General features: G+C 41.6%; 2 protein-coding genes across 6 annotated transcripts in view; both read right to left on the reverse strand.

Annotated features, from left to right (window-relative positions):
- Positions 1-21,114, reverse strand: part of LOC145454685 (5-hydroxytryptamine receptor 7-like) — a 30,538-nt gene extending 9,424 nt beyond the window's left edge. For both annotated transcript variants that reach the window (XM_080332669.1, XM_080332668.1), the window contains exons 1-5: positions 15,981-21,114; positions 15,293-15,435; positions 14,808-14,919; positions 12,360-12,465; positions 567-664 (exon numbers count right to left, since the gene is read on the reverse strand). In XM_080332669.1, coding sequence (XP_080188795.1) covers positions 567-664; positions 12,360-12,465; positions 14,808-14,919; positions 15,293-15,435; positions 15,981-16,372 — 851 coding nt within the window. In that variant the 5' untranslated portion in view covers positions 16,373-21,114. The remainder of the gene's footprint in view (positions 1-566; positions 665-12,359; positions 12,466-14,807; positions 14,920-15,292; positions 15,436-15,980) is intronic.
- Positions 21,115-21,236: 122 nt separating this feature from the next.
- Positions 21,237-25,669, reverse strand: LOC145454686 (uncharacterized). 4 transcript variants are annotated; one of them, XM_080332673.1, is made up of 5 exons: positions 25,060-25,669; positions 24,914-24,996; positions 24,611-24,749; positions 21,984-22,123; positions 21,237-21,462 (listed from the first exon to the last, which is right to left on the reverse strand). In XM_080332673.1, the coding sequence occupies exons 1-5, from the start codon at positions 25,371-25,373 to the stop codon at positions 21,431-21,433; spliced, it is 708 nt and encodes a 235-aa protein (XP_080188799.1). In that variant the 5' UTR covers positions 25,374-25,669; the 3' UTR covers positions 21,237-21,430. The 4 variants fall into 4 exon arrangements, with proteins under 4 accessions (XP_080188799.1, XP_080188798.1, XP_080188797.1 ...); XM_080332672.1 differs by having other exon boundaries at positions 21,237-21,467; XM_080332671.1 differs by having other exon boundaries at positions 21,984-22,146.
- Between the last annotated feature and the right edge of the window lie 539 nt (positions 25,670-26,208).

The raw sequence follows: 26,208 nt of genomic DNA on the forward strand, positions 1-26,208 counted from the left end.
TAAAACATGTAACAGCACAGCACCCCACGACACAAGCTTAGAAAAACGGCATTTAGAAATAGTCATGTCAATAAACAGTGGTCATTATCCCTTTGGTAGAATGGTAGGTCTATCACCGACATCGGCTAATAGATGTGCGCTACATCGGTGGGGTTATTCGTTCAAAGTAGAATGCTGATATTATTACATGGCCGTATGAAAAGTTTCGAACCGTTTGATCTGTTTACATTGTATGACGTCATTGATGGGTCGCGATTGGACTCAAATCAGATTGTATTTCTCGCGTCCTTATGTATATAAAAGTCAATTTACAACGTTGACATTCCAAATGTGTACACTCTATACAGCCAGCGACTAAGTACCGCCCAGTTACCTGCATATTTTGTACCCGAAAGAAATCCTAATCCCAAACGCATCAAGGAATTTTAGCGGTTCCTAAAATACTTCCATTTATTCACAGATTGCAGCGTCGGGATGTGCTATTTGCATTGATATCGGTATTGGCAAATGGTCTCTATTTCAGACAGGTAATCACCTTAATTGTGATGGAACGGCCGAAATCTTACCTGATAAATCTCGCGATTGAATTGTTTGTCTTTACAGTTGCTGACGGAGACAGTACGAGATCGCGACGCGCTGTTGCGTTCATCCCTTCGCTTATCAACTGAATTGAGAGAATTTTCCGTTTTCAAATAAAGATTAATATGCCCAGCGGACCGGAAACGGGCTGTCTCAAGTTTGACTTATGGATTGATCTGTGACAGCGGCGCAACGAATTTTAGTGCAAGCATGCATAAAATGCAATTTTCACATGATAGATCAGTGGTTCTCAACCGGGGGTCCGCGGAGCATTTTCAGGGGGTCCGCGAAGCCACAAAATAGTTGACAACCTAATTTGTATTTTTTAAATTCGGAAAATCACGAGGCAGTTTCGCTCATTACTAGTAAAACTCCAGAGTTCACATCAACAGAATGACCACCTGAGTTGAAATATCGTACTGTGTACAGTACAATCATTTTAATTGATAAATTGTCAATAGCCTACTGATACAAACTGTTTAGAGATGATTGGTTGGGGATTGTGTGAAAAAAAGTTGAGTGATCAAAATCAATCACGGTGACTTCGAAATGTTTACAAAAATCCATTTTCTCCTGTGAATTACATAACCATTTAATCCATAATAACTTCAAGATGAGCTACTAGATGGAAATGACCGCAGGCTTGGCGTCATATGTTCATTACAAAATTTAGTTTGCCAATTTTGGTGCCGTATTTGTTGCGATCATACCCAAGTGTGTCGTGGGAAGCGTTAGGCGTTATTATTTCATTTGCCACCACTAATATTTGTGGAAATGGATTTTCGGCACTCGTTCATATCAAATCCAAGGAGCGGGTTTTCAAGACACGACCAAGTATTTGAAGAAAAATGCTGTTGCAGAATTCGCTTTGAAGTAATAAAAGTCAATCCAATTTCTACATGAGTAGTATATGATATTATTTTCACGAAAAGTCATTTTGTTGCTGTTTATTACTAAGCCCACAGTTATCATTTGCACGAGACAGGTGACGATTACACGATAATTGAGCTAAATTTTACCTAAAACTTCGTGGGGTCCGTGACGGTCCGAAAGGAGTCTGCGAAGACAAAAAGGTCGAGAACCACTGTGATAGACCATACTTTCATAATCGGCAGGGCGCGGTGACAGCTATTTGTGCATTGACATAGAGTGTGATACACAGATAACTGTCTTATTATGGGCCTATATCATGTAGAGAACATGTGAATGTGTGAAATATATACATCGTGCTTGCTGTATGGTATTCATGGTGTTTCGACATCTTATATGGTGATTGGCAGAGTCCGCTTTCCCCCGAGGCGAGGTCCAAATTAGGCGCGAATCGTGATACCGGTGTTCTGCTGTGTGATGTCTTTGCAGCGTTTGCTAGCTCAGGGTCACCACAATTACCAATGACGTACCCGGGGGTGGGTTTTGGGGGTCAAAACCCCTCTCCTTTCATGTTCATATTCAGTTCATGTGGAAAGCCGTGCGAAGCGGATCCGATTAAACATAAATTAATGAGTTGCTTCGGAATAGAATCTAGATAGTTGTGTTATAGTTAGTTAGTTGCGGATTTTTAAAGTGATAGTTAGTTCTAGTTAGTTATTAGTTTGAAAATCCAGTTAAGTCTGGTTGCTGCGGTGGAAAATACCACTATGCACCACCGCCACCAACTCGTATTAATCGGAGGGTACCGGTAGCATCACCTATCGCGGTATGTCATCAAAATAAATCGGAAAATATTACTGCTTTTGGATAAATCAACAATTTAGGCGGTAGCGATCGAAATTCTGAACCCTCACAAAGTAAATTCGTTAAAGAAACATTACAATCGGAAACCAGGTTTTGACATTACCGCCGCGCACGGGCCTTTGACAGAGAGGTGCACAGCAAATACTCGGTTTTCTCTGCCAACAAAGTATTGAATCACCTTGCAACATCAATCATGTGGATCATCTGCCAAAAATATGGCGATGACATCTTGGCCAAGAATTCACGTACCGAAATATTCAATTTTTGTCCAAAGAGGATAGGGAATATATGACGCCACCTCGTCCATCTCAACACCGTAAACCGTACCTACAGACTGTTGAAGGTCAAAATATTTGCCAACCACTTTGCATGTTCATCCATTCATATAAAAATCTTTCCTTGTTGATGAAGTTCATCAGAATGATATGAAAACAAAACGTGAAGCAATGTGAGAAACTCGAATCTAATGACGTGTGACAGTTCTGAAACGGCATTTTTTCACGAACGTAAGCAAAATAAAGTTGAATCAGTGGGTACGGCTGATAATCGAAGAGGTCACGTGCCATTAGATTACTGTGATGCGCAATACGCGACCAAGTAATATTGAATTTACACTCGGGAAGGTAAACAAATACTTCAAACAAGGGTTTCGTGTTGGAGATCCTTGATGTATTTACCAACAGACTAATCATATATATTATGCTCAACTATACAGCAGTTGCGGAAGAGAATTTATACAACTTTCCGAGCGAATACACCTCGCTCAATAAGTCGAATCATCACGTACCAGACAAGTTTCTGCGGTGGTTTGAGAGGTGTGCTTGCTACTGATTGTGACTGGTGATCGTCCCCAACAAGCAATGCCAAAAGACATCTTATTACACAATTACTCCGGTTACAGGAGTGTTACATCGCTGACTTGACGAAGAGATCAGCACGGATATAAAGAATAGCATTCGAATAATGCGACATACCAAGTGATTGGATTTGGAAGTCGAATGTCAAAATATCATTGCAACTTTTATCAGCGGAAATGGGAAGGGCAAGGGTGCAGTACCGAATCCTTGTTATAAATTGTAGTAACATTCGCTAACTTATATGTCACACCGGCAGTATTGGCGTGTTCATTTTCAAGGTGATAATGGACACGCGCAGACTTATCATTTACAATTACGGTTGGTGAGAATCGAGTCTTCAAATGCAAATTATAAAATGCTCTGCCGTAAACGCGCTTCTATATGCTCTGTAGCCCAGCTTGATATTCAGCTCTCGAGCCTATTTGAACATATATAATTACAAAGCTTGCGCTGAAAATGCCGGGAACATATCTGCGACGTATATAAACTTATTTCTAAAACAATGGTTCATCGTAACCTAGCTTCCTCTGTCTCACTCGGCGTAAGACTCCTATTTTGATGCATTGTATTTTCAGTAATTCAAGTCATTCAACTACTCGACCCACAAGTGAACCATGCGGGTGAGCGGGTGGTATTGAGATTGGTATAACTATCAAAAATTACAGGCCAGGACATCGGTCCCGTTATATGTGGCCCTGGATATCATATCAGGGAGTCGGCGGATTGTTCATTTTCTAATTTTACAGGTGATTTTATGGAGGTGCCCGACAATGTTAAACACGAAGGAATCTATCAAACCACGCGAAAGATTGAAATTGCCTGTTTAGGATTAGTACATGATATCAATTATCCAACGTATATATTTCGCTATTATATGTAATGGACAATGGACATTGGACATTGGACAATGGTCATTGGACATACTCCAATGTGAAGTTTTTAAGATGGCGGAAGTTTACATTCGGTCCGAAGCTCAGAAAGTGCGATCGATGCATTCCCGAAGACAGATTAACAACGAATTACCCTCGGCAATCCCACGAGACTTGCGATACGGCTCCGCGAATTCGTGAGGTTCCGTCTATTCCTGCGCGGGCACGGGAGAGGGATACCTGAGCGGCGATGTTTCACGGGATTTAAAACTACACCAAAACTCGGGAAAGATTTCCTCAATTAAATTACCGAACATTAATATTTTATCGGTTCATTTCGGACGCGAGACGCGCACGCCGTATTTTTACCGCGTATAAATCGCTACGAATATCCGTCAACAAATGGTAGTATATTGAAATGAAGCTGATATAAAATAATATCACACAACAGAGCTGGCCCGGCATGCGTATCGATGTCAACACGGACGGGTGAGGGGCGACCGCGCGTATCGATTATTCATACGTAAAAGTCACAAGTCCCGTTATTATATGATTGCAATTGATTTCCACGAGATTAACTTGGATGTAGCCAAGGTCAGGCTGGAGCGTTTGTAAATGACATTTCGCATCACACGGCTCGGTATAACTGTCGTTTATTTTCCAGTGTAATGTGCAGCGCATGTGGTAATGATCAAGAGCTATATCCTGTTATTCGTTGAAATTTTGCCCCATTGTTCACTAAGACTAAGCGTGCCGTTGTAGCTTTTAAACGGGAGAGAAAGACGTTTTCATTTCGTGCTATTTACGACACATGTAAGTTTATGTGGACCTGAAGGAGGTCGTAACAAAATTCGTACTTTGTCTTCTATCTGTAGAATACAACTTAATATTACCTACAGAGCGGTGAAGGTCTTTTGTGGAGAATGATTACGAAAATTACGAGAAAAATCCATGTTTTACATTAAATCCGTATTTTAATCCAGCGTAACCTGCTCGTATGACACATTCGTGTATACTTTTGCTCATAAAACTATCATTCCCAATAGTTAATAAAGCCTAACCAATTTTAGCTGGCCCTTGTGTGAATTACACCAAGTACGATGGTTAAATGTGTATTAAGTAGTAAAAAAGTTGTAAATATATGTCGTATAAGTGTATAGCGCTCTTACAAGAATAGGAAATAGAAAAACCCCGATTAACAAATTGTTTATGACATACGGATACGGGATGTATACACACACAGTGTGTACTGTACAGTTTTCCCGTATAGTACGCAACGCGGTCAACACTTGTGCACTTATGCACTTTCTGTTTACAATATCGCAATAAAAGGACATAAACAGTACGATAATAGTTGATTCTCAGTATCGAATGTACTGGCACTACGAAAGGAATTAAGGATGTATTCAAGCACAAGATTTACGAGGCACATTTCCATAAAGTTACGAATACGTTATTGACCATAAATTGACCTCACAACGATCGGTTTTGTGAGGCTATGTTTTCTATGAAATGTATAAAACAAACGATTCAAAATAGGGAATTTGTGTGGCCTGTTTTGGGTTTTTCATGTTATTGCTTAGGATAAACGGCCTTCTTCGAAACGCTAGTCCAAGTACGACCGACGTATATATACCAAATCGGAGGTATTTGTAGGAACTACACCGTGCATAAGGGTCATTTAAACTGAATATAATTGCATTCATCACGGTGCATGACACATCTTAACTATCACAACTGTATCATTAAGCATGTACCATTGCAGGGACGTTAATCTGTCGGTACAAATGGCAATGCGTAAAGACTGTCAACAGCTACGCGGTGTCTTCCGGACATAGCCTCAATTTTCCGCATGACGTTGTACGGCTGCTGTCAACACTATTTACCATAGTTAGCAATGCGAGATAACATGTATGAAGAATGGCAATACTTTCAATTTGCTCCACCATAATTGGATTTAGGGATTTGTTTTTAGGCCTACTACGCTCAAGCCGTCAATAAACTTGCCGAGTTTCTTCCGTGGCGATCAACTAAAACTATCACTGCGGTGTTGCCATGGAGACAGCATCGTCTTTTTAACGTCCACTCAAACACGAGCGCAATTTACGACGACGCAAAGCAAAATCTCGTAAACGGGGCGAGGCCTTAACTTGATTTGTGGAAAACTAGACTGTACTAGCTATTCGTACAGCTAGTAAAGCAGTGTAAATTTCATTTATAGAACGACACTCATGTAAGTTTTCCATGGAACAGCTGGCGTAACGCACAGCCAATGTCACTTCAAGTCAGAACCACCAAGCCGTACGCATTCATTGTTCTTCGAAAACAACATGTAGCCGTCCGAAGATATGTGATGTTCTGAACTGGGGAAATTGACTATATAATGGAAAGAAAGTATGGGTAATTCCAAACTTTCGGAATATTCCATTCGTTACAACAGTTTGCGCGTGGACCTGGTACTGCACTATGCTGGTTCGTAACCTTTTTAGCGTGCGCATCGGTAAAGCTTCAAAACAAATGTTGCGTATCGATGAACCTTCAAAAATCAAAACCAACACAGAATGTAATTACGACACAAGTATATTGTATGCAACTCAACAGCAAATATTGGACGCTTCAGTTGAATGAGAAATATGCTACCGGCTTTTTGATATTACAGATGTTACACGTTGTTTTATTGAATTTTCCGCAAGAAGTGATGCTAATTACCAGTAATTTGATTTTCCGTATCCTTTTGGAAGAACTACGATTTGATGGTTTGCTAGTTTCTATTATACTGACAAACGTCGCTGAATCGCACTATGGAAATTCAACGAAATTATTTAAAAAGTTCTCTCCTTTTGCATGTAACTGGTCGAAAACGAATTACCGGCTATTTTCAAACGTGTCATTGCGACCTATACGTTATAGAAAGTAAACCAGAAACTCTAAATTACGACACGACACAGAAAAATACGTTCCATATTTCTAAATTAGTTCAAAGTTTTAAGTTAATTATTTCTCTGATTAATGGACATGACAAGCGTCCAACGTCTGCATTTTGCAATTGAGATATAATATTGTAATACATTTGGAGGACCGACAGGAGATTTATCACGGACCTCGGACAGGAGGTACAGAACTACTGTGGTAGAATCCCGTAGAGGTATAGGTTAAGTATATACGCTGGCTTATCGCCAGCCTAAGGAAAATTCATGGTGGATAAACATCAGGTGACGCATGGTCTTATTTGACCATATATCATTTCTACCCTAAACTTGCAGATGAGCATGTTGGACGGACAAATTCGCGTTATAAAAATACGAGGCAAAATTTAACAACGGATGTGTTTAGTCGTTCATGGAGTGCGGCGGCGCCAGTATTTCAAGACTCGAAGTCCAGCTTACCTGAAGAGTTAACAAATCATACGACCCGGCGAATAACAACACATATGTGCTGGTAGATGGTACCGTCTCAGTCGCGATTTTACAAGTGACAGGGTAAACTCAACAATACAAATCTTTCCAGCGCCTGTATAGCTTACACGCGAATATACAATCCTGGCAAACACTAAAATGAGTCATAAATGGACATTAAAAGTTTCCCTGGTTCAATCATTAGCCTACGTTACAAATGCAGGTAAGTTCAATGAACTAGCACATTCTAACATTAATCGTATCGTACCAATACACAGGGACGTGCGGTCCAATGAGGCAGGTGAGGCAGTGCCTCACCTGTCGTCTGGGTGAGTAAGTGAAAATCGTGAAAACCCTCGACGAGTCGATGATTTATTGATGTTTTACATCGCTGTTCAGTGTTCATAAATAACTAAATTTGAACATTTTTATCACCCAACATCATCAATCTGCATAATTATTATTCAAAAATACAGCGCCAAACGTGAGGTGAGGCACAGGTGAGGCACGGGCGGGTCGTGCCTCACCTGCGACAATGCAATTCATCGTAAATAGCTCGGAATTCATAATAACTGGTATCAATCAAAGGCTATCGTCACACTGATTCCGAAAATCCAAATATTAACAGTGTCAGACCACCAGAACCTCCTCAAAATCGCTAATGAAGGTGGCATTCCGCTTTATTACAGACAATGCCATCGCAGAGAAACGATGGCCAGGTGAGGCACAAACGAATCTGCCTCATGCACTGTTCGCTAACAATTGGACAATCGAAGCGCAGTGAAACGCGCTATCGGTTCCGGAATCCAAGTCTTGTAGCTAGGAATTATATAGTAGCGACGGCAAATACGCAATGTGGAGCCAATGCATTCCTTTACTCATGTAGCTGTTATATATTTTCCATCCATAGCTACGTATCACGGTATGTGATAGCTCCTTGCATAAGCTACATTGTCGTTGTTTGTGTCCTTTATGCTGTGTTCGACTGCAATACCTATAACTCCTAATTGTGGTATGTGATAGCTATATGCTTACATAGCCTGAGTTGTCGTTGTTTGGTCAGTGGTGCCACTCCTAGTGTTACACTAGATCAGGGGTTCTCAACTTCCCTTGTACAACGGGCCGCATTTTTACAAATAAAGACGCTGCGGGCCGCAGAATATTATTATCATGTATTTGTTGGCTACTATTAAATTTAGGCTACTATAGCCTATTTACCAGTCGTAAACGGGCATTTAGTACATTTTCATGCTTTCTAGAGAGCATTAATGGACAGCGCTCGTAAGTTTACAGTGGCTGTTTTTTTTTGTGTGTAAGAACATGTATCTTCGAGCGGCGCAAGTAAATCCGCATATGGAGCCTGCATTGCATTCGTTTCCAAGTAGGTGTATGCACCCCAAACCCTTCCAACAGAGAACAGAACTCCCTGTTTCAATGCGTGAGTGAGCAAGTATGAAATAACGGTCACTCTTTCGTTACAGAGGCCATTATCATGACTTTCAGCTCTCAGTGATATGAGAAGAAGTCTGGTGTTCGGGGTCATTTCTGAGCAAACCAATCAACCCCTCTCCTTTCCTTCCATGGCTGATGGAGTCCTGCATCAATAGTTACAGGAGTCGGCTTTGTAAATTTGTTGTTTTTCGCATTTCCTCTGCAAATATGTATACTCTGATAAAATGCACCCGGATAATTAGCTATGTCAGTGGTTCTCAACCGCCGGTCCGCGGACCGGTGTGCCGGTCCGTGACGACATTCCTACCGGTCCGCCAGGTATATTACAATTTTATACCTTAATTTCAAGATGCAATGTTGAAGGCTTGTCCATCGATAAAATAAATAAACCTTCAAATTTTAAACTGATTCAGAACTTCGTGAGGTAACATTAGGGGTTGAAACATGTTCGATTTGACTTGAAGTTCAAGACGTGTCATTTGGCGACACGTGAGCGACAACTATACAGAACAGATACGAGCTGACTCATCGCTAAACAGCGCAGTTTGCGCGATCGATCGTTTTTGATTGATTCATTTTGTGCAGGACCGTAACTGGGGTACCCCAAACCGCCCAATTGGAGAAGTGCTGGACTTGAAAGGGGCCCAAAATTGTTTTGCAAATGAACATAAATCATAGCGTATTTTTTTGGAACTTTTCCCAACATTTTTCAATTTCTTTTCGCGTTTTGCGCGATTTGGTGTCACTAAATGTTTTGCTTATTAGGTGCCCTTCTCCAAGAAATACGTGTGATTTATGGAAATTGGCATTTCGGCGTTAGCCCTTACCGCACCACGACGTATCAACAAATAATGAAGTTTAGACTAACATGAGAGTCAGAAAGATGTGCCAAAAATTCGGCAGCGAGAAACCCGATTCTGTCATGAATGATCGAAAATGTTCGCTATTGGCGCAATTAAGCTACTTGAACTCTCAGCTTACACTGAGTAAAATGAATGTGCTCACAAGTACAGGTGAAAACATCCACCCAACTGTGGAGTCTGGGGCGAAGCTCCGGAAGTTTGGCTTATCGTCCTGTGGGGGCCCAAGACGAACGTTTTGTGGGATGGGCTGACGAAGTGTTTTTTCGGTACGAATTTGCGGATGGCTGGTATAGCTGCCATAAGGTGTTTTCGTGCTGCGCATTGTATTCGTAGTTGCCAGAGTAGCCTGCGTCTTTTGGTAGTGGGCAATGCGCAAGGTAGGACGACAAGGTGTTTGGTTCGACTCCGAAATGCTTCTTCTCTCGATATTGTCAAAGAGAAGAATATTATTCGAGTTCACGTGGTCGCTTAAAACTGTAAACGACTCTCGGCGGTAGCACGTTTATCTGGACAAGGCAATTTTACCTCAACTCAGCAGACTCACAATCGTAAAATCTCATGGATGCCAACATGAAGATAACATTTACGATCAAAACCCTCTAAATTAGTTCTCTAGCACCATATAATTGCATACTTTGCATTTTGGCTTCATTTCGATTTTTGAAAGTCCACCGGTCCGGCAGACATTTTTTGAAATTTTACCGGTCCGCGAGGTTGTTGTTGTTGTTGTTGTTGTTTTTATTAACTCATATAATTGGCGCTTGCAACTCGTGGTTATTTGCGCCCACACAGTAAATTTCATACATTTCAGAATGGCATGTCTTCTTGAACTTGAGTCTTTTTTTCGGCTCATTTGCTGCCTCCTTTCAAGAGTTCGGCTCTCTCTTCTTCTGAGCTTTTCAACGCGCTGTATTTACAGCGGGTTCGGCGATGAGGAGCCCAGATGAACCTCCGACACATAGAAGCATGGCAGAGCCGAGACTCGAACCACCAACCATTGGTGTCGTGGCTGCAGTGTTTAACCAACTGCGCCACTCGCTTCCCCCGGTCCGCGAGGTGAAAAAGGTTGAGAACCACTGAGCTATGTCATGTCTGTGGAGTCGGTGGATTGGTCCAATGCTAGGCTAAAGTAGTCTATGCGGCAACGTGGTTCGGAAAATGCGATAAAAGATCGACTGGCATTGCTGTTACTCTTCTGGTCACGGTTGAATCAGACAACAGTAGCTTCGAAATTTATCAGGTCATATTGGCCTCGCTGCAAAGTTCTGGAAACAGCGAATATTCGCACAGCATGTTGAAGTCTTATTGAAATCCCACCATCTCTAGCAGATTTCTTGGGTTGAGCGATATTCTAAGCAATTTTGAACGATGCGTCTGTAACGTCGCTGCCAATTTTAACATTGCCCGAAATATGGATTGCTGGGCTTGCCATCAAGCTAGCTTCGTTTTTTCTAAGATTAGGCGATATGTGAAACTCCAGACGAAACAGGCGTGTTATCATTTCAACCTTCGACGCTTCGTTACGACAACTGTTCTTTGACAAATATGACACATCGATTTTCCATTTATATCTGGGAAAGCAGATTCATTGCTCGACGCAGAGTTACAAACCCAGCTTTCGACGTTCTCGTTTCTAGTAGGCTACTTGTTTCTGCTCAAACCATTCACGGTGTGTGAAACACTTTTTAAAAGTGTTCTACGCAGCGGGATTCTCTTGAAGCAGAATGCAGCCGAATACCGATTCAAAACAATAACAAACTAAACTTCAGCATAGGCCTATATCAAGAAACCAGAACACATCAAAGAATGAGTAATCAGACGAAACAGACAGTGTGATAAGGAAACTAAGTATAGCTAAATTAATATGTAACTATTCTGTGCCAGTATAGTAATTGCTTCCGCAATGAAAGATGTCGCGGGCCGCAAAATAAACGTCTGCGGGCCGCATGCGGCCCGCGGGTTGAGAACCCCTGCACTATATCTAGTGTATTTTGACTTGGCCTAGTACATTTTCCTTCGAAATTCGGCAATCTAGTGTTTTTTTTACTGAAGAAATTTGTAACTGTGGATGCTATTCTCATGTGCCTCGAATAATTTACACCGGTACTTGAAGAGATAGTAATTACTATCTGTCTAAACTTGCCCATTTAGCACAAATAGCGACCAGTCTGACATGTATTGTAAAATATGGAATTGCAACGGCTATTAGTGTGCACAGAAAATGCTCTCTATGCCCGTTGCTATTGTTACGTGCGTACGTGTTTGTGTATGTGCTTGTATGTTGGGGTGGGCGTGCCTCACCAGCCATGAACCTCACCGCACGTCACTGCCAATACATATACCTATGGTATACTTACAGCTAGCGTCAAATCTTGTATCTATTTAGAGAGTCCCTTTGTTGCAACTATCTTGTTTTTTTGCACCATAAATCCGCATGTTTATAGAGAGGGATCAATATAAGTAAAACCGTATAGAGGGCGTTTTAAATGACAATAAGGAGCTTTTGTTCTATCCTATACCGGATCATACCGAATGAAGCTCGTATTCATTTATCGGCGAAATGATTTGATGTGAGTTATTGTCAGATCGAAACGACGTAAGACTACTTACCAAAATCGTAATTTTCACTTCAGAATCAGATATAGTCTTTCCGATTATATCCGTGACGTTGTGTTCTTTTTTCAGATCCGCCGTAGCTTGCCAGACTCTCTCGCCACTGTGCGTAAGAATGTATTGTACATTCCAAAACTTGCACTGGTCAAGTTGCTAGTTTCAAACGTAGTTTGGGTTCTTCATACGCATATCGAAGGATGGTCAGTAACATAGAATTTCTACTTTTTCGAGTACTCGATGGTATGTAGGCTACTTCTACGTGAGTAGCAATTCTGAATGCTGACTAGTCTGCCACCTCTGCTTGTATCCATAGAGCGTAAGAAGGATATTATATACATTACCATAAAACGAAAAAAGGACACTTTTCAAAAATTATGAAAGCTCAAGTACCGAAAAAGAAAAGTGATCATTTTGAAAAAAATTTCGACCGATAGTATACTGTGTTGACTAAAAAAAAGGTCAAGAATTACCCGTCGCGCCGTAAAGAGGAAAAATTCCCGAAAGAGAGGACAATTAGGCGTCCTCCGAGGACACTTTCAATTTATTGTAAAAAGAGAACGTATGGTAACACTACATTTTAATAATATATTCATAGTAAAATATATTAAATCCCGAAGCTTTTCGAGCTGACACTTTTCAAGGGCAATCGTCAGCAAATGGAGAATTTCAAAAACATGCATCTAGCTACATTGCATACAACCAATTATGACGTCATAGAAACAAACAACATGAAATACAGGCAAACCGCGAGCGCAGCTAGTGGCCAATTTTTAGATTCACTAAAAATTCCTTCTGCTGACACAAGCGCGGTCGGTGGATTTTAATATAAGTCGATTCCAGCGCAGACAGATGGAAATTAGTGCGGCCTCTACCTAATATAGAAAATCTTTCATCGCGATAGTTTTTAGCGCAAGTTGCATTCTCAGCCAAATGCTTGCCGATGGCAGAGTTCATAGCCATGGCCTGATTACGTTCTAGTAATCGCAGATCAGTTACGGCTGTGTCTTCGCGAGAGTCCAATGTGCGTGATCTAATAACGCTCGGAACATGTTGTTTGATGCGTTCCTGCAAGCGCTGAGTTGTTCTTCCCACGTACCGACAATCACAGTGGCACTTGAAATCATAGACTATATTGCTTTGTTGAGAAGCAGGAAGAACATCTTTGCGCGTTGCAGGAAGCAATTGTTTGGTGGTCAACACAACATTAGTTTTTACGTTATCGTAACAGCGATTTACAGCAGAAATCAATTGCTTTTCAAACCGGGAAGAGATGGGGCCCAGCCACGGTAAATGTATATATACATTTTCCTCAGACCGTGTGTTCGTGTTTTGTGATTTGTTGGGATTGAAATCACTGAGTTTTCTGTCCACAGAACTCTTGATGATGTGTTCGGGGTACCCGTTACCGATTAGAATTTTGCGGATATATTCTAGCTCCGCGTTTAATTTTTCATCCTAACAAATCACCAAGACTCTGTGCACCAACGTGCCAATCAAATTTAGTTTACGGCGATTCGGGCTAAAAGAATTCCAGCGTATATAATGCCCTGTAAACGTTGGCTTCCGGTGAACCGAAGTGACAAAGCTAATACCCCGTTTTTCCACTAGAACGTCTAAGAATGGTAACGAGTTAGCACGCTCTTTTTCAAATGTGAATTTTAAAGACGAGTGTAGAGAATTCAAGTTATCAAAGAAGTCATCGAACTCCGTCTCATTTTGACAGATAACGAAGGTGTCGTCGACATAGCGACGGTACATGAATGGAGGCTTGGTTTCATCTGCGGCGAAAAGTCTGTTTTCATGGAATCCCACAAAAATATTGGCTAAAATCGGGCCAAGAGGGCTACCCATAGCTACACCGTCGGTTTGCACGTAGATGGTATCGTTAAAACTAAACTCAACAGAGCAAGTAGCCGCATTAAGAAGCTCAACGAACACTTTACGCGAGAAGGAAGGTGGTGCTAAATCACCACCACCATATAGCGCGTCCGCACAGATATCAATGGTCTCCTTCAGCGGCACGTTCGTGAAGAGGCTAACGATATCATAAGAGCCGAGAAACATATTCGAGTTTGGAAGGTCGGTGGTTTTCATTTTGTGTCGCGCTTGTGTCAGCAGAAGGATTTTTTAGTGAATATAAAAATTGGCCACTAGCTGCGCTCGCGGTTTGCCTGTATTTCATGTTGTTTGTTTCTATGACGTCATAATTGGTTGTATGCAATGTAGCTAGATGCATGTTTTTGAAATTCTCCATTTGCTGACGATTGCCCTTGAAAAGTGTCAGCTCGAAAAGCTTCGGGTTTTAATATATTTTACTATGAATATATTATTAAAATGTATATTAAAGTTCTGTACCCCAAAGAGTCTCTTCATATAGTATATATATTCAACAACGTCTGCGATGTAGTAAATGCATTGTGGATATAAATTAAAAAGAAAAATTACCTGACGCATAGTGTCCAAGACAAGTTCGTTTCTTTGCCGATGGCTGCATCTTTTGGCGTCGTGGAGTTGTAATGGAACTGGTCCGTTAATGTGAAATTAATCCAACCAGGATCTGTAATCGTATTGATTGAGCGCTGCGGTATTCAAGATTTTTACCATTATGTTCCATGTCAGTATATATGATTCGCGACCGAGTTCAAAAATAAGAATATGTTGGGTGTTTGTTTATCAGTCACATCCAGGGTTAAGGCTCTTTTAATAGATCCATCGAATGCATGAAAATGTGATTGGAATATCCGGTACACTGGTGATTCGTAATAAACGCAATATCAAATTTTATATTGTCAACCCGGTATCAATATAGTACAACATAGTATAAATGGTATCAAATTAAATCGGTTGCCGTATTTTGACTTGATATTTGAGTCTGGAAGTATTAAATCCGCAAAGATTCTGCAAAAGATATACTTTTATGGTTGTCTCACCGTCCGTGACGTTTTTCGCAAACCCGAACATGGCCGGAAAGATAACAAGGCACGCCACAATCCACACGCTGGCTATCATCGTGCACATCAGCGTAGAATTGCGCTTTTTCGGGTACCAAAACGGCCTTGCGATCATGAGGTATCTGAAGGCGACAGAAAACAGTTATTTTTACCCAAGCCCGCACAAGAAGCGATGATCGAACGCGGTAGCTCGTGCCCAAAGAGTGTGTGAACAATCGAGAATGTGTCTTGATTACGGCATGTAATTGGTAACAAGATGTGTGTGCGGACGTGGGTTTCAAAGAAATGCGATGGAAAGCCTTCAATAGACTGCTAAATGGACAAACGGCGCGGTTCCACTTCATACAATCCCAGTCGAACGCGACATCACTATCAATCAACAGTCCGTTGACTGATTGACAGCGCGTACACGAAGTAAAGAGTATTGTATAACATCTCTTGTCAAAATTCAATTCCAATTTGACTTCCTGCTCATTCGTAAATACAATCGTGGGCCGTGGCGATACATAGTGAAATATATTGGTGAGACGCGTCAATCATGCTAAGGTTATAGGGTTTCGTAACGTTCATCGCTCTGAAATTCTTCGACGTGTATCGTCGATGCCGTAAGTTTCATATGCGCCAACACATCGCCACTTCAACGTACTTGAAACCGAGCGATACGTACCTGTCTATGCTGATCATAACTAAATTCAAAATACTCGTCGTACAACAGATAACGTCGACGCTTATGTGTATGTTACAAATCGTATTCCCAAACACCCACTCTTGCAGTATCTCGTACACTATCGTTAACGGCAACACGATCACCGCCACCAAAAAGTCAGACAAGGCCAGAGAGACTATCAGATAGTTTGCCGGTTGTCGTAGTTTTCGCACCAAGCATACGGACACGATTATCAGTCCGTTCCCGATAAATATGACGATGGCGAGCAGTGAAGAAAGTATCGCAACAGCTATGTTGTTCGTCGCCCCGTTGGACGTATCTTGACCGGACAAATTACTTTGAAAACAGGAGGCATCATCACAAGCAGCAAAGGTACCGGTGACGTTAGTCATCGCTGAGACGGAGAGCTTTTTATGTCCTTGAACCGAGCACCACCGTGTATCTCAGAGGTAGCGACGGTAATACTCATTGTTCTGTCATTTAGAAAGATTACGCACTAAAAGAAAATTAATAGATATCATATTAAAAATACCAGTTTTCTGAAAACTTTATATGTGCATATTACACTGGCCATTTCATAAATAGTATGGTTTCCAAACAGTGATAGTGCCAAACCTCCGAGCATGATATCATTGTACCTTGCAGATAGATATGTCTCAGCGGCGATGATACATATATATAAGGTGAAATCCTTCGAAACTGCAAATAAAACGTCGGAGCACATGCCACAGCCACGTCTAATCATCGTGGGATATGACCGCGAACCCAGGAAACTTTATTTACCTCTGTCTTGTGCACACTATACAGGACCAAATTAACGAATATTATAACATATCTCCTGGTAATAATTACTGTCAGCCGCTCATTGCAACCTGTATACAAAAGCAAAAATAGAATCGATTGTAGTGCCTTGATTGTGGACGCCAAAGATTATTTTCACGCTGATGAGTTCAATGGAGCCGAACAGCTTACCAATAATCCGAGATGCACCTACTCCTCATCATACGGATTGATGAGATAATCCGCTCGGAACTAGAAGGCAGACGATATTTCATTTGGACATTATACACTTGAATAGTGGCACATATATGGGCAATGGGCATAGAATTTGACCGGAAAAGTCACATAGGGTGCGGGGATCGTTGTTGAATGGGATTACATTGTATGCGTTGAAATCGCAAAAATGCCTCGCAAGGCATTTTCAGCATATCAATTTGAGCACATTGATCAGTAAGCCTCATTTACAGACGCTGATGACGATCATTAGATATGCGATTGAATTTTTAATCAATTTTTAATGCATTTAATGATTCCCGAACTAATCTATTTTCGTTTGGTAACATAGCATTATTGCGGTTACAGGTTACAAACATTTACATATACATATCGAATACCGTAAAAACGACGGGACGCCGATTTAGAATGAGCAGAGAATATGCAAAATGTGGAAAATACTCTTGCAAATCCAACTCGAGTCTTCACAATAAGGTAGCTGAAATCTCTGCGTATAGGCACTTAAAAACAGTAATTCTATCTAATGGTAGAAGTACTGTCACTGTCACGGTATAACTATATATGGTCTCGCAGACTTGACTCATGCTCCTGAGTTAGTTCAATTTTACGCACATTACTACATTCTAAAATACTTGAGGCTACTCCCCACTCGAACACAGTTGGAGCTCGGAAACATCTCGATACGGACGGTAAGTCAGCACAACATGCAACGCATATATGAATTGTAAGACGAAGCGTCGTTAAATAAACCAAACTCTCGAATTGAATTACAAATCGATGTACGCGAAACAAATATTTGCAAGAAAGCAATTCAATGAGTCACCCTGAAGAGAAGTCAGCTGGGAATACTTTATCAACAATATCAAAACAAAGTTTCAACCGGTGGTCGGATACATGCGATTTCCTATCAAAATATTCTAAAATGATTTTAGCATCATTACGACCATGATAATGCATATTGCATATAGCCCTATATCATACGACTTCAGCGGGATGCATCCGTCTGGATTGAGCGGATGGTTTCAGATCGAACTTGCATTAATATTACTAATGACAAGAATAAAAATAGATTCATAGCACTGGAAAAGCGCAAATTGTATCCGGCCACGCAACTGAACTGAACGAAGCTAAGTCAATTCAGTATACGCATTACACACGCGTCCACTATAGTCGAGTTACTAAGTGACAAGTGGCAACTATGCAGTGTTATAAATAGCTATAAGCATATGGCAAGGAGCATAAAGGAAATTATACTAAGCAACTCAGTTCATGGATGTCGAATATATTAATTTGGGTTTTTTGATCCTTTGTTCGATCACTTTCTTCGATCGCTTCGGTAGTGTTCCAGATCGTCTCAACCGGAGTTGCAGTTGACCATCGGTATGATGCGAATTATAACACCAAATAGTACGACACATCACGCCTACAGGCTACTGCTATCAAGGATGTGGCGAATTGGAAAACACTGTGACTATGACACATTATTATCAACTGGTACCTACTATACCATCTATACCTCTTACCTAACTGACTCTGCCTGCATTGTTATATGGCTTACGTTAATCAGTTACCATTAGCTAGATAAGCAAATTTTGCACGAATTACTATCTTAACAACTGCGCTCGTGACCATGATATATTAGAGAATATAGCCAATGTATGAATCAACATACTTATATAATCAACAGGAAATCTGCGTTATCTGGTCTTATTGATCCAAATGTATAGTGTATTACTGTATTATAGGCTACATCAAATCCAACCCTCCGCAGACCCAGACGATTTGATAACCAACACAATATTTACAATTGACTTCCGACTGGCCGATAGCAGACAGGTGTTTACTTATGCTTGTAGGACAGGGGTCGGCAACTCGCGACTCTGGAGTCGCATGTGGCTGTGGCTCTTCTCGCCTGACTGTAGCTTTATAAAATGCCCTGAAATAACACTTGCGTAGTTTACGAAACACGATCTCTGAAGGTGCTGACTTTGAATATGATGTCCGTCTACCGTATCAGCCTCAGATTTTTAGTGACCCCGTGCCCCAATTCCCCCGCAAGGTAAATATGCCATTTCGCGATCATGAAAACTAAACTACACCTAACTCGTTTCTAGATATTGGCCTATTGGTAACGTCTTTCGCAACGGGGTTGAGGCATGGTCAAAATTTCATTTTGCTTGTATCGTACGTATACGTACAGCGTACACTCGTACACATTATTTGCGAAAAGCAAATTTTTTAACACATGCCATTCACTTTTCCCCTCTCCATTTTTATTCTTTGACCTGTCTTGAAACCAATCTTTATTATGTCGATTTTATCGCTTAAAGCGCTTATGTTCCTTGGTATAATTCACCCCTGCTCCTCTTCAGAAGCAGACGGTCGTAAATAACGCAGAAATAATGTAAGCGTAGCACACGAAGACAGACTTAAGACCTAATATGACATGAATTTCCATTTTTCGCCGAGTCAGGGACCGGCAATCTCTTCGACTCGCTGGCTGGAAGAATACTTGACTAGCTTTGGTTGACGGGCCGGATATACGCTGATCGGACTGGATTTGATATACATGTGAAGTGAATTCTGCATTTGTATTTGGACGTGGATTTAAACAGCAAGACAATTGCAGTAAGCGAAACAGAATATTCGAACGTTTGTTTCTTCGATTTCATTAACCAGCGAAGGATCATTGTATTATCTCTGAAATCTTTACGTTTTCGTTACTCTCGCAAATACAATTTGAGTCTTATTATTTTTAGTCACGGATTACATAAATGCTGTATACTTAACATGAGCGTACGGAAACCGTAACTATATTGTTTCCGTCAACGGGGATCAAACAATCGTCTACCGAATGATTACATTTGATGAAAAATGGGTCAAAACGGCTCTGTGATCTTGAGGTTACTGACCCCTGACCCAGGGTATCGATACAATGATGTACTGAAAATTAATACACGATATACATGCACTGCCATAAAACCTCATCGCGCTGAGAAAATCAAGTAGGAATGAGATCGGCGGCTCATTCGCGATGCATACGAACAGCGTTTCCAGGTAGGCTTTCAGGTTCTGACTTGGAGCAATGTTTAATCGACAACCTATACACAAAAGGACAGCAACAAACTTACATCACCACGCCCTGTGTAACCAAATAATGGGACCATAGATGCTATCGCATCGCGATATATTCACCCACCAGTGGTGTTGGCATGAATTTCTCAGACTAAATCGTCACAAAAAAATATAGTTTCAACAGCGTTAATTGCGTTGCGTACGTATTGCCGCGTCCTGGATTATGAGCCGACTGTCGGTCTGCGGCAGCAATCAATAGTGAAATATTCTATATTCCAACTTTACCGTCGCACGTCATACTATGCAACGTGTGTGTGTGTGTGGGGGGGGGGGGAATTCAATTACTACACTCTGCGAGTATAATGTATATTTCTGTCCTGTTATGCAACAACCCTTCTCTTTGCCATTTCAAAGTAAGATATTGATACACATTCCTACGATAGCAAGAAAAGCACGCAGTAATTGGATATTGCGATATGATATATCGCGACGTGTTATCATGCAGCGACTGAAATGCGTTCGAAAGACACGTCATTGTTCATAATTATTCCTCAATATTGCGCCTAAGTAAAATTATATTTTGAAGTGATTGTAATCCGAGTCCACAAATAAAGTCCGCTTTCGGCGCCTGTGTCGTATATATAACTCATCTCAGATGGGTACGGGACCAGCCCTAGCTTGAACCAGTATCCATCGCCCATTGGTAATACTGTATGTACTGTACATTCTCCAGCGACTACACGAATCCTGTCAAAGTATTCTAGCGATCCATACAGTCGGAACTGCAACCACTAATTACTAAGGCTGTCTAATTTGCACAGCATCAATTAACGGATACATCTGGTCTCCGAAGACATTGAAATTATCTGTACAACCTCCATCGACCCCGCGTCAAACTATATCGGAAGGACCTACGATGAAGCTCTCGGAGCGACACGTCTGGATCGACCATTTGGCATTTGACGAATTAAGTTGGTAAACAACCAAAACAAGTCGTGGGCTTACTACAACTTCGTAGTGTGCGATCGAACAACTACCGCTACCTTGCGGTATCAATTACACTGCTTCATTAGCACGCAAACCATAACGTTTTCTCATTTCTCACACGATCCGTCCTCGCGTGTATCAAAATCAGGAATATCTATATACCTGATCAAAATCCCCAAATTCATATTTATGATCATCATTTATGCACGAACATTAGCAACAGAATGCAGAAACTTCACAAAACAACCCCAGTAGTTTGAAATCGAATTCTATTCGTCGGTCGATCGGAGGATCCTTGAAACGTGGTCGAATAGCTCTTCTTCGGATTGTTGACGACAGTTCTGCTACTGATCGTCTCAGTGTTGCTTGTGCCATTAGACATGAACAACGTTCTGGCTTCCCCGTCCTTCTCTTACAGAAACGGTAGTACAAAATTTAGGTAGCATTCATCCACAGTCCACACACAGGACGGGCAGCCTAAAGGGTTGGGATTAAGTTGGGGGAGATTTTAAAGAGACATAACATTAATAAATCACAATATTGAGGCGACATTATGGATTCATTCAACACAGATACGGAAGAACGTGCCTCTTCATATGCCGGTTAAGGCCGAGTAAACAACATTGTATTAGACTGCGTTCATTTCTACTTTTTACATGTGAATCAACCGTGTCTGTAACTCTTTCGTGCGGTCTTATTCTAAAATTCGATTCTTTGCCAAATAACCGTTCAAAAATCCGTACTAGCGATCCATAGTAAAGAGGCAACGAACGAACAGCAAGTCACAATTATACCTTGCCATTCCACTTCTAATGCAACACTGAGACGACTTTGTTATGGATATGAAATACAGCTATAGTTATCGAATATGTTGTAGCAAACTTCACTGTAGCTACACAATATCATTAGTACTAGTAGTGCACTCACTTTGGTTATGGTGCTGAGCTGCGAGTAACGCACCGACGGGGAGGTGTGACTTGGCGACCCCAAACTGGCGAAGTAGCCCTCGCTCAACGCCGGCGACATAGGGGAGAAGTACATTCGCAAGCCTGGAAGCTCTCTTCGATCTGTGTTGCATGGGTTTGCAAACCTTGAAAGTTAGATATGAATTTGTGTTTGACAAGTGAAAACGCACGATAATATGTCATGCAGGACCGAAACAGCACTTCGTCACCTCCCACCTAAAAAACGCCCGTCTTGGAACTTCACAGGGTGACCAACCAACTGATATGACTGACTTTGACGACGTGCCTTTCACCCACCACTCGAAAGAGGTAGTTTTAATGTGTAAGTATGTGCGTAGTTAGCAGGCCTTTATTGAGCGCATTATTTCCCCCTGTTGGGGGGGGGGGCATTGATACTGTGTGATCCAGATTGTAGGGACAGAATTATTTGGTGGCGACCATTTAGGGCTTAGGCACATATAGACAATGGAAAATTTAGCATAATATCAAAGGTCTCGGACAGCACGCAACGGTTATATTCGGCGAAGGTTTGCTCACTGCCGATATTTCTGGCAGACACACTTCGACGAGTGACATGTTCGCCGAAACTTCATAACGGTTGCCCGATCATTGGTTATGCGACACAATGAAAAATGACAGTTGAGCAATGAGCATGGGACACCTTCGCATGAGTCACTTCAGCATGTGACATTATCACCCCAAAACCAACCCTAACCCCACAACCCGGAAATTAACCCTTATGTATCCTAACCCCAACCATAACCCAAACCCGACCCTAAATTTGGAAAGGAAAGGACGTAGTTTATTTTTGTCCTTGATGTTTTTGCGGCATATACACCGACTCGTGATATACATACACACGATCTGCGCATATGCATATCATGAGTGTGGGTATTTATCTAAAATCGAATAGAGCGGGTGCTTACTATTCTAGGTCGCCTTTCTTCGGAAGTGTTCAGTAACGAATGATTTTACTTTATAGCAGTACTCAGGTGGTTTTTGCCGAAACAGCCCCTGTGTGATGAGAAGAAGTTTTATTTTCGAAAATTGCTGTAGATTGAGCGTCATTAGTCAATATGCGTTGCGGCGAAGATGCATCGCGCAGAATTCTGCGGCTTTGGTAAAGTAGTAAGAAGTTTATTTTTCTCCTTGATGTTTTTGCGGCATACACAGATTCATGACATACGTACACACGATCTGTACATATGCATACCACGAGTGTATGATGTGCATATGCCGCTGGACAGGAAGGTGCAGATATAGCCTTTTACGGCTTTATAAGTCTTGCACCACCCCTCCATGCTATCACAGTAATGCATGAGCGCCAAGCAGGGAAGCCATGGATACCAGTGTTACCAATCAGGTCTTTGGTCTGACCCGGCCGGGGATCGAACCCACGACCTATACCGATCGAGATGCCGGACGCCTTGCCATTACGCTATCTCGTCCAATCCTAACCCGGAATTTAACCCACATTCCCATATGTCCGCGGACCACTTCATATTTCTTGGTGTGTCGCATCGCGGTAATGGCCGGCGCCGAAATGCTCCTTCTATAAATTATAATTATACGTATTTCATTTCTTGGTGGGGAGGGGTGGTCGTATAAAAAGGAAAATATCTATAGTGACATTAAATCGCGCGATGAGAGATATCAATTTAAATCTCCCTAAAATATTCTTTGATATAATTTATGTTTTTATATATTTTGGACCCCAATCGAGCTCACCACAATTGCGAGAAGTTTGGGGTGCGGCAGTCATGATGTCCTCCCATAAAATCGGATATGTAGACTCCAGTGTGACCAGGATGCCACTTGGGATGTACTGTTGAAAATTTTACGCCAATTTTCAGCAATGACGTATAGACCAGGCTGTAAAAACCAGGACCGAAACAGTACTTCGTCAGCCTCCCGTCAAATAAAACGTTGGTCTTGGGCCCCAATAGTGTCGTACACCAAACTCCTAGTGGAGGGCGACGGCCCTATCTACCACCTCCAGATGAAGCACATTTTACTGAAGTAGGGGTTCAGTATGTATTGATAGTCGCGCGTGGCGCAAAAATATCATATTCAGGACTGAATTTTGTCTATAATAATGATAATTGGATATATTGCTATTAATTTTTCATCTTTCATCTCATTTATTGGTAGAGATGAGGGAGGCGGTGACTTCAGATAGCGAGCGCGGGACTATTCCGAGCCTATGGACAATTGGTAACATATATATTGATGGTTTCGGCCAACACGCGGTGGTCATTTTCGGTAAGGTTTTATTTGGTAACACACTTTGCGAAGTCGCATGTTGGCCGAAACTTCAGAAATCCTGGTAATCACTGGCGCAGAAAAGCCGATTTAAAAAAATGATGCTTAGATTTTGTTTAACATTTTGTAGAAAATATAATTCATATTGATTCGCGAAATAATTATGGGCACTTTCGAGCTCGCCCCCTCCCTTATTGGGGGGTTTGGTGCGGCAGATATGGACCTGTGTATGCGTGCAACGTGCGGCTTTTAGGTAACCGGATCCGATTCTTCAGAGATATTAAACCATCAAATATAGTATATCATACCAATACCATTCCACTGTACCTGCAGCCAACATATGCCCGGGTTCGGGTGCGACGCTTCGAATTGGAAAGGTTTTCTAGTTTTTGAACTTTGACCGTCAACCTTGCTATCCGTATAATTAGAAGAATAACAACTACAAAAACAACTGCAGCGCAGACACCTGTCGAATAGGATAATATATGTGATAAGGATGAAGGAACATGTGTGTGTAAGTAGCGATGACCTATGTTATATATAACAAATGCTTGCGTTGGTAAAACTCTCAATATAGGACAATGTGCATCTCAATGAGTCAAAGAAACTTTCACACCATTTATAGCTCACCCACGATAGCCGACACTTTCGCGATACTCTCCGCTGTCTCACAGTGATCGCCACGGAACCATAACTCTGACGTTGAGAGGCACCTAAAAAGGTACGAAAGGAAATCATCTCTGAAAACATTTTCTCGAGAAGCCTCATCTTCCTACCGGCATTCCATTCTACCGTGGACGTTGACGATGCATATGCCGTTATTAAGGCAATACCCAGGATTGGTATCACATGATAAACCTGCCGCTGAAGTCATATTTACTTCGTCTTGTTTTACGACCGGCGTGGTCTGAAGTCTCGATAATCTTCCCATATCCCTATTCTCCGACTTCTCTGTAACAGCGTAGCTGTTCCATACCGATGACCATCCTATCCTGAAAGTAGGTCCCATTCCTAACGGTTTTAGAAAAATCGTCCTCCGTTCTACTGCCGAGCTTTCACTGATCGGTCGTCGAGGAATACGATGCACCATAAATCCTTCCCCCAACGGCACTTATCTTCGGTAATGAAAGACGTTTCATACTTCCTCTGACACGTTGAGACAATCACCAGACGCATTCAAGACATATCCCGAAGGGGAATTATTGCTACTCGAAGCTGATCATCTGATCTGTGTGCGCGTGCCTACAGCTAACCCAATTGATTGTCTGTAGAATTTGTTGATTATATACCTACCGGATTGATCCGGCTACTCGTAGAAGCTGGCCATTTTGTTTTGTCTCATGCAAGGTACGGGCGAAATGACCCAACGTGTCGTTAGTTATAGAAGTTTTCTTTTTCCTAGGTTGCGTGGTGTTTGAAGTCCGTAATTTAATGCGATAACTATAACTCATAGAGGCCATCTTGCGTGTCTAATATAATACGTAATTATGGATCTGCATTCTGCATACTAGAGTATACGTGGGGATGCAAAATTAATTTTACCGAATACCGTCAAATTAATCAAAATAGGGGTACTATATGGTTAGAGATCGCCTATAGCTAGGCCAAGGTCAGTGTCTCATTTCAAAGACTAGGCTACTCGACAGTCGACACCTTCCTATCTTTTCATTGTATCGCAGTCTTGAGGTGTTTTGAAATTATGAAATTGTTAATAGGTTCGATTATCAGCAGCTTTTATCAGTTCAGTACACCACACAAATTGCGATACAATGAAAAAATAGGAAAGAGTCGAAACGACTCGGAGAATTCTTTGAAATCAGAAACCCGCACCTTGGCCTAGGCCAGGGGTGGGCAATTATTTTCCTCGGCGGGCCAAATGAGAAAAATAAATACGTTGGCGGGACGAGTGAAAATTGTTAGCTATA

This window comes from Botryllus schlosseri, chromosome 13 (genome assembly GCF_051294905.1).
Source record: "Botryllus schlosseri isolate E-star chromosome 13, Bs_hap1, whole genome shotgun sequence".
Classification (NCBI taxonomy): Eukaryota; Metazoa; Chordata; class Ascidiacea; order Stolidobranchia; family Styelidae; genus Botryllus; species Botryllus schlosseri.